We start from the raw sequence: 12,117 nt of genomic DNA, 5'->3' as shown, positions 1-12,117 counted from the left end.
TCAAATATATAAACCAATTAATAACAAAATCAAAGAAACACATCAACAATAATACAGTAATAGTAGGTGACTTTAACACCCCCCCTATTGAAATGGACAGATCATCTAAGCAAAAGATCAACAAGGAAATAAAGGACTTAAATGACACACTGGACCAGAAAGACATCACAGATATATTTAGAACACTTCATCCCAAAACAACAGAATACACATTCTTCTCGAGTGCACATGGAACATTCTCCAGAATAGCTCAATCTTGGGTCACAAATCAGGTCTCAACCAGTACCAAAAGACTGGATCATTCTCTGCATATCTTCAGACCACAATGGTCTGAAGCTAGAACTCAATCACAAGAGGAAAGTTGGAAAGAACTTGAATACATGGAGGCTAAAGAGCATCCTACTAAAGAATGAATGGGTCAGGGACGCCTGGGTGGCTCAGTGGGTTAAGCCACTGTCTTCAGCTCAGGTCATGATCCCAGGGTCCTGGGATCGAGCCCCAAATCAGGCTCTCTGCTCAGCAGGGAGCCTGCTTCCTCCTCTCTCTCTGCCTGCCTCTCTGCCTGCTTGTCATCTCTCTCTGTCAAATAAATAAATAAAATCTTAAAAAAAAAAAAAAAGAATGAATGGGTCAACCAGGAAATTAAAGGAGAATTGGAAAAAATTCATGGAAACAAATGAAAATGAAAACACAACTGTTCAAAATCTTTGGGACACAGCAAAGGTGGTCCTGAGAGGAAACTAAATAGCAACACAAGCCTTTCTCAAGAAATAAGAAAGGTGTCAAGTACACAACCTAACCCTACACCTAAAGGAGCTGGAGAAAGAACAGCAAAGAAAGCCTAACCCCAGCAGGAGAAGAAGAAGAAAGATCAGAACAGAAATCTAAGAAATAGAAACCAAAAGAACAGTAGAACAAATCAACAAAACTAGGAGCTGGTTCTTTGAAAAAATAAGATTGAGAAACCCCTGGCCAGACTTATCCAAAAGAGAAAGGACACAAATTAATAAAATCATGAATGAAAGAGAGATCACAACCAATGCCAAAGAAATACAAGCAATTATAAGTATGTATTATGAGCAACAATACACCAGTAAATTTGACAATCTGGAAGAAATAGATGCATTCCTAGAGACATATAAACTACCAAAACTGAACCAGGAAGAACTAGAAAACCTGAACAGACCCGTAACCAGTAAGGAGACTGAAGCTGTCATCAAAAATCTCCCAACAGGGGTGCCTGGGTGGCTCAGTGGGTTGAAGCCTCTGCTTTCGGCTCAGGTCATGATCCCGGGGGTCCTGGGATCGAGCCCCGCATCGGGCTCTCTGCTCAGCAGGGAGCCTGCTTTCCTTCCTCTCTCTCTGCCTGCCTCTCTGCCTACCTGTGGTCTCTGTCTGTCCAAAAAAAAAAAAAAAAAAAATCTCCCAACAAACAAGAGCCCAGGGCCAGACGGCTTCCCAGAGGAATTCTACCAAACATTTAAAGAAGAATTAATACCTGTTCTCCTGAAACTGTTCCAAGATATAGAAATGGAAGGAAAACTTCCAAACTCATTTTATGAGGCCAGCATTACCTTGATTCCAAAACCAGACAAAGAACCCATCAAAAAGGAGAATTACAGACCAATATCCTCCATGAACGTGGATACAAAAATTCTCACCAAAATAATAGCCAATAGGATCCAACAGTAGTACATTAAAAGGATTATTCACCACAACTAAATGGGATTTATTCCTGGGCTGCAAGGCTGATTCAACACCCACAAATCAAACAATGTGTGATACAATACATTAATAAAGAACAAGAACCATATGATACGCTCAAATGCTGAAAAAGCATTTGACAAAGTACAGCAACCTTTCTTGATCAAAACTCTTCACAGTGTAGGCATAGAGGGTACAAACCTCAATATCATCAAAGCCATCTATGCAAAACCCACAGCAAATATCATTCTCAATGGGGAGAAACTGACAGCTTTTTCCCCTAAGGTCAGGAATATGGCAGGGATGTCCACTATCACCACTGCTATTCAACACTGTACTAGAAGTCCTAGCCTCAGCAATCAGACAACAAAAAGAAATTAAAGGCATCCTAATTGGCAAAGAAGTCACTCTCACTCTTTGCAGATGATAGGATACTTTATGTGGAAAACCCAAAAGAATCCACCCCAGAACTGCTAGAACTCATACAGGAATTCAGTAAAGTGTCCGGATATAAAATCCATGCACAGAAACCAGGTGCATTTCTATATACCAATAGCAAGACAGAAGAAAGAGAAATTAAGGAGTCGATCCCATTTACAATTGCACCCAAAACTGTAAGATACCTAGGAATAAACCTAACCAAAGGGGCAAAGAATCTCTACTCAGAAAACTATAAAGTACTCGTGAAAGAAATTGAGGAAGACACAAATAAATGGAAAAATATTCCATGCTCATGGATTGGAAGATAAAATATTGTGAAAATGTCTATGTACCTAAAGCAACCTATATTTAATGCAATCCCTATCAAAATACCATCAATTTGGGGGCTCCTGGGTGGCTCAGTGGGTTAAGCCTCTGCTTTTGGCTCTGGTCATGATCCCAGGGTCCTGGGATAGAGTCCCGCATCAGGCTCTCTGCTCAGCAGGGAGCCTGCTTCCCTTCCTCTCTCTCCGCCTACTTTTGATCTCTCTCTGTCAAATAAATAAATAAAATATTTTTTTTAATCTATTTTTTTCAAAGAAATGGAACACGTAACCCTGAAATTTATATGGAACCAGAAAAGACCCCGAATAGCCAGAGGAATGGTGGCATCACAATTCCAGACTACAAGCTCTATTACAAAGCCATAATCATCAAGACAGGATGATGTACTGGCACAAAAACAGACACATAGATCAATGGAACAGAACTGAGAACCCAGAAATGGACCCTCAACTCTATGGTCCACCAGTCTTCAACAAAGCAGGAAAATGTCCAATGGAAAAAAGACAAGTCTCTTCAACAAATGGTGCTGGGAAAATTGGACAGCCATCTCCAGAAGAATGAAACTGGACCATTTCCTTATAGCACGCACAAAAATAGCCTCAAAATGGATGAAAGACCTCAATGTGAGACAGGAATTCATCCAAATCCTTGACAAGAACACAGGCAGCAACCTCTTTGACCTCAGCCACAGCAACTTCCTCCTGGATACATCAACAAAGGCAAGGGAAGCAAGAGCAATCATGAACTACTGGGACTTCACCAAGATCAAAAGCTTTTGCACAGCAAAGGAAACAATCAACAAAACCAAAAGACAACTGACAGAATGGGAGAAGACATTCACAAATGACATATCAGATAAAGGGCTAGTATCCAAAATCTATAAAGAACTTATAAAACTCAACACCCAAAGAACAAATAATCCAATCAAGAAATGACCAAAAGGGGCACCTGGGTGGCTCAGTGGGTTAAGCCTCTGCCTCAGGTCATGATCTCAGGGTCCTGGGGTCGAGCCCCACATGGGACTCTCTGCTCAGCAGGGAGCCTGCTTCCCCCACTCTCTCTGCCTGCCTCTCTCTGCCTACTTGTGATCTCTGTCAAATAAATAAACAAAATTTAAAAGAAAAGAAAAGAAAAGAAATGGCCAAAAATATGAACAGACATTTCGGCAAAGAAGACATCCAGATGGCCAACAGACACATGATAAAGTGCTCCACATCACTCAGCATCGTGGAAATACAAATCAAAACCACAGTGAGATATCACTGCACACCAGTCAGAATAGCTAAAATTAACAAGTCAGGAAAGGACAGGTGTTGGTGAGGATGTGGAGAAAGGGGAACCCTCCTACACTGTTGGGGGGAATGCAAGTGGGTGCGGCCACTCTGGAAAACAGCATGGAGGTTCCTCAAAAAGTTGAAAATAGAGCTACCCTACTACCCAGCAATCTTACTGGGTATTTACCCTAAAGATACAAATGTAGTGATCCAGAGGGGCACATGCATCTGAATGTTTATAGCAGCAATGTCCACAATAGCCAAACTATGGAGAGAACCTAGATGTCCATCAACAGATAAATGGATAGAGAAGATGTGGTATATAAATAAAATAGAAGACTATGCAGCCATCAGAAAAAAAAAAAAAAAAACCAAAATCTTGCCATTTGCATGACATGGATGGAACAAGAGGGTATTACGTTAAGTGAAATAAGTCAATCAGAGAAAGACAATTATCAAATGATCTCACTGATATGAGGAAAATTGAGAGGCAGTGGGGGGGGGTCGTGCGGTGTAGGGAGGGAAAAAATGAGACAAGATGGGATCAGGAGGGAGACAAACCACAAGAGATTCTTTTTTTTTTTTTTTAAGATTTTATCTATTTATTTGACAGAGCAAGATCACAAGTAGGCAGAGAGGCAGGCAGAGAGAGAGAGGAGGAAGCAGGTTCCCCGCCAAGCAGAGAGCCCGATGCAGGACTCGATCCTAGGACCCTGAGATCATGACCTGAGCCGAAGGCAGAGGCCTAACCCACTGAGCCACCCAGGCGCCCAAACCACGAGAGATTCTTAATCTCACAAAACAAACTGAGGGCTGCTGGGGGGTGGGGGAGGCAGGGAGAGGGTGGCTGGGTGATGGACACTGGGGAGGGTATGTGCTATGGTGAGCACTGTGAAATGTGTGAGCCTGATGATTCACAGACCTGTATCCCTGGGGCAAATAATACATTATATGTTAATTTAAAAAAGAAGAAAAAGAGATGCTGAACCTCACTGACATCGGAGAAAGGCAAAAATCAACAGGAGACAGCTCATGTGATACCAGGTACCACGTGTTCCTGCGGGTGTCAGAGACAAGAACTCCAAAACACTATCAGGACATAAATCAGGCTGACCGTGGAGGAAAGTCAGTTACTACTCTCTAGTGCAGACTCACTCAGCCTGCACACTGAAACGTCTAACGTGAAGAATACATCCTGATTTCTTTGAAATGCCTTCCCACATGCTTGAGAAGACAGGTGTGAAATGGGAACTGCAGCCCTGTCAGGAACAGCAAAGTAGACACCACTGAAATGTCCACTAAAAGAGGAACAGATGAAGGTCAAACACTCAGACGTCCAACACACACAGAGCTGTCAAAATGAGTGCACAGGGGGGCGCCTGCGTGGCTCAGTGGGTTAAAGCCTCTGAGTCCTGGGATCAAGACCCGCATCGGGCTCTCTGCTTGGCATGGAGCCTGCTTCTCTCCCTCTCTCTCTGCCTGCCTCTCTGCCTACTTGTGATCTCTGTCAAATAAATAAATAAAATCTTAAAAAAAAAAAAAATGAGTGAACTGGGCCCACACACACCAGCACACTGCTGAAAGACGCACACAGTCTGACATGTTACTACATAAATCTTTACATCGAACCACCGAACAACCTGTGCCCTCCTTAAGGACACGGTGTGTGGTGAAAGCAGAAAACCAGGGGCAGGAAAGCTGCAGATCAACATCTGCTTAGGGGTCACTTTGGGGTCACGTGTGTGGAATAATATTATCATCTATACTTTTCTGTAAGTTCAAAGTACTTCAAATTTAAATTCATAATTCTTGCTGCTGTGGAAGGAGTGTAAGTTGGTACAATTTGCTCTTCAGATGGTAAGTGGACAATCCTTTGTTAAGACCGGACTTACATTCCATGGAAAATTCTACCTTGGGTACTGAACTGGACAGATGTGGTCACACACGTGTGCAGAGAGGTGTGTGCAGGAAGTCTCCACACTGAATGTGACAGCCAGTGGCTGGCAACGACTTACTTCCACTGTCAACCAACCTCTGATTCATCCCTCCAAGGAAGTGTTGCGCCGCCATGAAGAAAAGAGAGAGAAGAAAGATTATGATACAGGAATACAGAACGATCTCCAAGAGGAAGAGAGAGAGAGAAGGAAGGGAAATAAACAATAAGTAAATGAATGGAGGGAGCAAGGGAGGGAGAGAAGGAAAGAAAGACAGAGAAAGGAAGACAGAGAGCAAGGAAGAGCGAGTGAGCTGAGCGGCAGCCATGGTGGGGGAGACCAGAGAGCAAGGCAAAGGGGGCAGGCAGGCTCCTGTACCCCCTCAGTCTCATGTCTAGTTTTACCACACAAGGGTACCGTTCCCAAGTCCTTCTTTTTCCTTTTTTCTGAAGTCTATGTGCGCACAGGATGGGGGGAAGGGGAGAGGGGGAAGGGGAGAGGGAGAGGGGGAGAGAAAACCTCAAGCTCCCGGCTCCGCCTGACGCCAGGCTCGACCCCACGACTCTGAGATCGTGACCAGAGCAAAAACCAGGAGTCAGACAATTCACTGACTTAGCCACTCAGGCGCCCTTGGGGGGCATTTGGATTCTTTTTTTAAAGAAAGATAGCATGTTAACATTTTATTATGCTAAACTATCCAATAAAGTGGACCCCCAAAAAGAGACAAATCATAAATACAAAAATGCCAATAAATGCATTTTTAAATGTTCAACCTCACTGATAACTATAAAACAAAACAGTTGTTACTTTTCTCCCACCACACTGGCAAAAACATAAGATGAGCAACTTCCAGGGCTTGGTGAAGACATGAAAAAGTGGGCACCTGCACACATTACTGGAGAGGGAGGCCAAAGAGACAACCTTTGCAGTGGGAACCTGCTAGGACTTCGTATTTCAACCCTGCTGAACTTTTTAATGACTTTATTTTTCTTTAAAGATTTTTTTTTTAAGATTCTATTTATTTATTTGGCAGACAGTGATCAAAAGTAGGCAGAGAGGCAGGCAGAGAGAGGAGGAAGCAGGCTCCCCGCTAAGTCCAGGACCCTGAGATCATGACCCGAGCCGAAGACAGAGGTTTTAACCCACTGAGCCACCCAGGCGCCCCTTAACAACTTTATTAAAATAAAATTCACATACCATGCAATTCCCCCACTCACAGTAGATAATTAATTCACTGGCGCACAACCATCACCACAATGAATTTCAGAACGTTCTCCTCACTCTAAAAAGAAATCCTGCATCCGTTCACCACCACCCTCTCCCCGTACTTCTCATCTCTCACCATCCCTTCCCGCCCACCCTCCCAACTCACCCTCTGCCGCCGGCATTAGTAGATCAGCATTACTCTGCTTTCTATCTCTACAAATTTGCTCAGTCAGGATACTGGGGGGCTCAGTCGGTGAAGACTCTGCCTTTGGCTCAGATCATGATCCCACAGTGCTGGGATCGAGCCCTGTATCAGGCTCCCTGCTTAGCGGGAAGCCTGCTTCTCCCACTACCCCTCCCTCTGCTTGTGTGGCTCTCTGACAAACAAAATCTTTAAAAAAAAAAAAAACAAGGGGCACCTGGGTAGCTCAGTGGGTTAAAGCCTCTGTCTTTGGCTCAGGTCGTGATCCCAGGGTCCTGGGATTGAACCCCGCATCGGGCTCTCTGCTCAGCAGGAAGCCTGCTTCCTCCTCTCTCTCTCTCTCTGCCTGCTTCTCTGCCTACTTGTGATCTCTGTCTGTCAAATGAATAAATAAAACCTTGAAAAAACAAAAACAACGAACCATACACTACATGGTCATCGGTGTCTGCATCCTCCCACCGAGGGTAACATTTTCAAGGCTCATCCGTATTGTGGGGGTCAGAACTTCACTCCTGTCTCCAGCCGAGGGACACTCCCGTGTGCGGAGCGACCGCTTCGCTGCTCCACCTGCCAGCTGACGGACACGTGGGCCTCCACCTTTTGGCTACTACGAATAGCACTGCTACAGACATTTGTGTGTAAGTTTTTGTGTGGACCTATTTTCAGTTCCCTTGGGTTTATACCTAGGAGAACGGCGGGGTTAGACAGTAGCTTTGTGTTTAAAACCGTGTGCGGCCCTGGCAGACTGTCCTCCAGAGAGGCCGTGTCATTTCGCCCTCCCACCAGCCGTGTGCGAGGTTTCGACGTCCCCACATCTTCCTCGACTCTTGTTAGCGTCTTCCTTTACTACAGACGCCCCTGCACTTTTGATCTGCACTTCCCAGACGACTAATGAGGTCAAGGATTTGTTCATGTGCTTACCGGCCATCTATAAATCATTTTTGGAGAAATGTCTATTCATATCCTTGCCCATGTTTAAATTGTCTATTTGTCTATTGTCTATTAATAAACATCTCGTGCAAACACCAGCAATCTTTCCTACAGAAGCGCGGTGGACCTGCATCTAGGCTGAAGCTGCCCGTATCGAGAGAGTTCCTGGAGCACTGTTCATAACTGTAAAATGTCAGAAACTTAAATTTCAATGAATAAGGAACTAAATTAATGATGGCTCAGATATACATGGGATACAAGGAGAAAATGTCTATGGCATATTAAGCAATTTTCTAAAAGCTATCAACACACAGTGGAATCCCACTCTGTTCAAAACAAAAAGCAGGGGCGCCTGGGTGGCTCAGTGGGTCAAGCCGCTGCCTTCGGCTCAAGTCATGATCTCAGGGTCCTGGGATCGAGTCCCACATCGGGCTCTCTGCTCAGCAGGGAGCCTGCTTCCCTCTCTCTCTCTGCCTGCCTCTCCATCTACTTGTGATTTCTCTCTGTCAAATAAATAAATAAAATCATTAAAAAAAAAAAAAAAGCAATGTGTGCACACCTGTCTGGAGACAGGCCTTCCTAAGCAGACAAGTCCCCGGCTGTCTCTTTACCAAACCAAGTGGGCATCTTGGGGAGAAACCATGGGTGGTTGAAAAGGGAGGAAGATCTTAGCTTCTTACTCTCCATGATGTTTTTAAGTGATGGGATGGTAAGTGTTATCTATTTTTTAAAATATATTTTCCATACTTCACAAATAATAGCATTTTCAAAATTATTAAGGCATAGGTATCTTTTTCACTCACCACTGTACCCCCGAGCATTGCTCAACACTTGGCATCAGTAGACACAATAAAAATGTACTGAATAAACAAAGAACAGCTACTTCCGTGCAGCAGAAAATTGTTACAGCTCACACTTTAGGGACAGGACTCCTCACCTGCTGTAACTCAACTGTAAGCTAATAAACAGGGGTCACTTACATGATTGAGAAAATACTGCACAATTATTTCATGGCCAGCGGCAGCTGCTTCCATCAAAGGAGTAAATCCATACACTGGTTCCCTGCAAGACAGAGGCCGTGGCCAGACAATTAGCAGAGAGGAGTTCAGCCAGGCAGAAGCTTTCCTGCCGCAGACCAACCCAAGCTGGCCCATCTCCCGTCCCTAAGCATTGAGGTCTCCCTCCCCCAGAACGAACAGGGAGACATAAGAAAAGTTCCTATCGATACCTGAACCTCATAAATCTTTGTTTCTACCACCAGCTCTAGTCTTTCTTCCTCAACACAATCTGTCTCCCACTCTTCACTCCCTCTAAGCTACTTCCATGGGCCATCTCTTAAATCTCCATTTCAGTTACAAGCGAAAAGCAGCGGTTGCCTTTCACTGCACACAGAAAGCCAACATCACCCGTCCACCTAACCAGATCCGATCTTTTGAGCTCATCATTCTCCAGGAACCCTCCCAAAAGCTCCAGGACTAGTCATCTACAGTGTCCTTACTTTGCCTAGGATCTGATGCTTATTTTTGTGCTTGGTTCCGATTCGCCCAGTGCTGTCTACAGATGCCTCCTGACCCTCGCTTCTCTCGCGCTGGTCTAGAAGATAGGAACCAAGCTAAAACCCATTCCAAAACATAGCATTTTCACATTTTAATATCTCTGAGGTCAGATTTTATCTTAAATTCAGTAGGCAAGTGGCATTTCTTTTTCAGTGGCATGTGAAACTCTGGTGCATCTTACAGGGGGTGACTGCAGCCAGGGGCATGCACCATGCCTGCCAGAAGCTGGGTTGGTACAGGCTGTGCTGACTGCTTTAGACAACACAGCTTCCAGCTTATAAAAATGAACGCTGCTTTTAAGCATCAGTTCACCGGATATAGACAAAAGACAAGAAGGAAAAAGGAATTAGCATTTAGTGTCAATCAAATGCCGTTCGCTAGGCCACCAGGCCCTGGTGTATGACAAACACATAATTCCTCGAACAACAATTCCTCTGTGACAGAGGTATTGGTATCCCATTCTCAGATAAAGAAAATGAGGCTTAGGGCACTGAAAGTGCTGCACCCAGTGTCCCCTGACAGATGCAGGAAGAAGCTGGGACTACCCAAAAGCTTCCCACACCTGGGCAGGCCTGTCACCTCTGCCCAAGGAGGGGGCTACTCTGCACTCCGGCCCGCGGCTGCCTCCCTAGCTGCCCTCCTCAGAGCTAGAACGACCACGAAAGACCTGGTAATCACCTCACGTTGGCATTCGCTCCACTGTCCAAAAGGAACTTGACCATCTGCTGGTGCCCAGCGCTGGTGCAGTGGAAGAGGGCAGTCCAGCCTTGAATGTCCTTCATTTCCAGCTCGGCACCTTGCTTCAAGAGAACACAGAACGCTCGTTACAGCCTCAGCTCCTCTGTGCGGGGCGGGCGTGCTCCAGGCCGTCGCAGTGCAAGAATCCAAGTGGCTATGAGAGCAAGCACACGTACGCCATGGTCTGCAGCGGCTCACGTCTCTGCCAGAGCGGCCAGGAGCCCCACGCATTTCTGGGCCTGAGTCCCCTCGGCGCTCACCTGGAGGAGAAAGTAGGCGATGCTCTCGTTGCCACAGCTGGAAGCCAGCATCAGCGGAGTCTGCCCTTCTGGGGTCGGCACGTTCACGCTCACCCCCGCCTCCAGCAGCAGGTGCACGATGGTATCGTGTCCGATGTAGGAGGCATACATCAGCGGGGTCCAGCCACCACCATTCTTCTTATTCAAATCTAACTCTCTCCTAAACAAACGCAAGAGATGCCAGCCACGTCCAGCCATCTCACACGGGAGGTTTACCAAAGCTGGCAGCGAGGCCGGGCCAAGACAAAGAGTGGGAACTACAGCCAGGAAGCAGAGGTTACCTGCCACCCTGGACATCACGGGGGAGGGGAGGCAGGTGCGGAAACCGTTTGGTTCGCTGTACAGCCGCCTCTGCCAAGTCCTCAGAGCCATCCTCCTCCTCCAACTGCACAATCTCACTGTCCCCGCCCCACCCCAAGGCCAGCAACTCTTCTGTCCTACCCCCAGCTACACAGATGGTTCTCAACTAGGGGTAATTTCTGGCATATGGCAAAGTCTGAAAACATTACTAGTTGTCACAACTGGGGAAGGAAAAGCTACTGGCATCTATGGGATGGAGGAAGGGACATGGCTAGCTGGTTACCCTACATGCATGGGTCCCCAGGGGAGAATGATCTGGCTGGACTGTCAGGACTGCTAGAATCAAGGAACTGTGACCTGGAGCCTTGACTGCCTTCTACCAACAGGCCAGAATCTGCTAGTGTGGGGCTGGGTGGACAGGGTAAGGGGAAGGGACTCAGAGAAAGGACAATTTCTCGCTTGTCACCCCATCCTACAGCAACATTCTTTAAAAATCACTGACCAGGGGCGCCTGGGTGGCTCAGTGGGTTAAGCCGCTGCCTTCGGCTCAGGTCATGATCTCAGGGTCCTGGGATCGAGTCCCGCATCGGGCTCCCTGCTGAGCAGAGAGCCCGCTTCCCTCTCTCTCTCTCTCTCTCTCTGCCTGCCTCTCCATCTACTTGTGATTTCTCTCTGTCAAATAAATAAATAAAATATTTTTTAAAAAAAAAAATCACTGACCAGAGAATCCTATCTTTCTCATTAATTTCCATCAAAATTCCGGAAAAGCATTTGCCATAGGGAAAAAACATGGGCTTCCCAGCCCAGAGTCTGGGGCTGGGGGATGGAAATCACATCCACTTCCAGGACAGCCTGAAGAGTTCACGCCCCGGGGCAGCTGGGTGGCTCAGTGGGTTAAAGCCTCTGCCTTCCGCTCAGGTCGTGATCCCAGGGTCCTGGGATCGAGCCCCGCATTGGGCTCTCTGCTCAGCAGGGAGCCTGTTCCCCCCACCTCCGCCTGCCTCTCTGCCTACTTGTGATCTTTGTCTGTCAAATAAATAGGCAAAAAAGAAAAAAGAAAAAAAAGAGTTCACGCCCCATGGCCTCTCCTCTCACACAATCCCTGCCTCCAGTGGTGACAACAAACAATCGATCCACAGTCTATGCCTCTCAGAGGTATGCACATAGGAAGCCACACCAGAAAATTATTTTCCATTCCCTAGCATTTTC

The 12,117-nt window shown here is 46.2% G+C and overlaps 1 protein-coding gene across 9 annotated transcripts in view; it reads right to left on the bottom strand.

Annotated features, from left to right (window-relative positions):
* ANKS3 (ankyrin repeat and sterile alpha motif domain containing 3) overlaps window positions 1-12,117 on the bottom strand; it is a 38,275-nt gene that overhangs the window by 21,763 nt on the left and 4,395 nt on the right. For 6 of the 9 annotated variants that reach the window (XM_059154488.1, XM_059154489.1, XM_059154487.1 and 3 more), the window contains 3 exons: window positions 10,570-10,768; window positions 10,250-10,371; window positions 8,996-9,077 (listed from right to left, as the gene is read on the bottom strand). In XM_059154488.1, coding sequence (XP_059010471.1) covers window positions 8,996-9,077; window positions 10,250-10,371; window positions 10,570-10,768 — 403 coding nt within the window. Of the gene's footprint in view, window positions 1-8,995; window positions 9,078-9,513; window positions 9,533-10,249; window positions 10,464-10,569; window positions 10,769-12,117 lie in introns of those variants that run through there. The other 3 variants (XM_059154495.1, XM_059154494.1, XM_059154496.1) reach the window with 3 other exon arrangements.

Source organism: Mustela lutreola, chromosome 17, assembly GCF_030435805.1.
Source record: "Mustela lutreola isolate mMusLut2 chromosome 17, mMusLut2.pri, whole genome shotgun sequence".
Lineage (NCBI taxonomy): Eukaryota > Metazoa > Chordata > Mammalia > Carnivora > Mustelidae > Mustela > Mustela lutreola.
The sequence above is the reverse complement of the archived record's forward strand: the minus strand, read 5'-3'. Positions and strand labels throughout refer to the sequence as shown.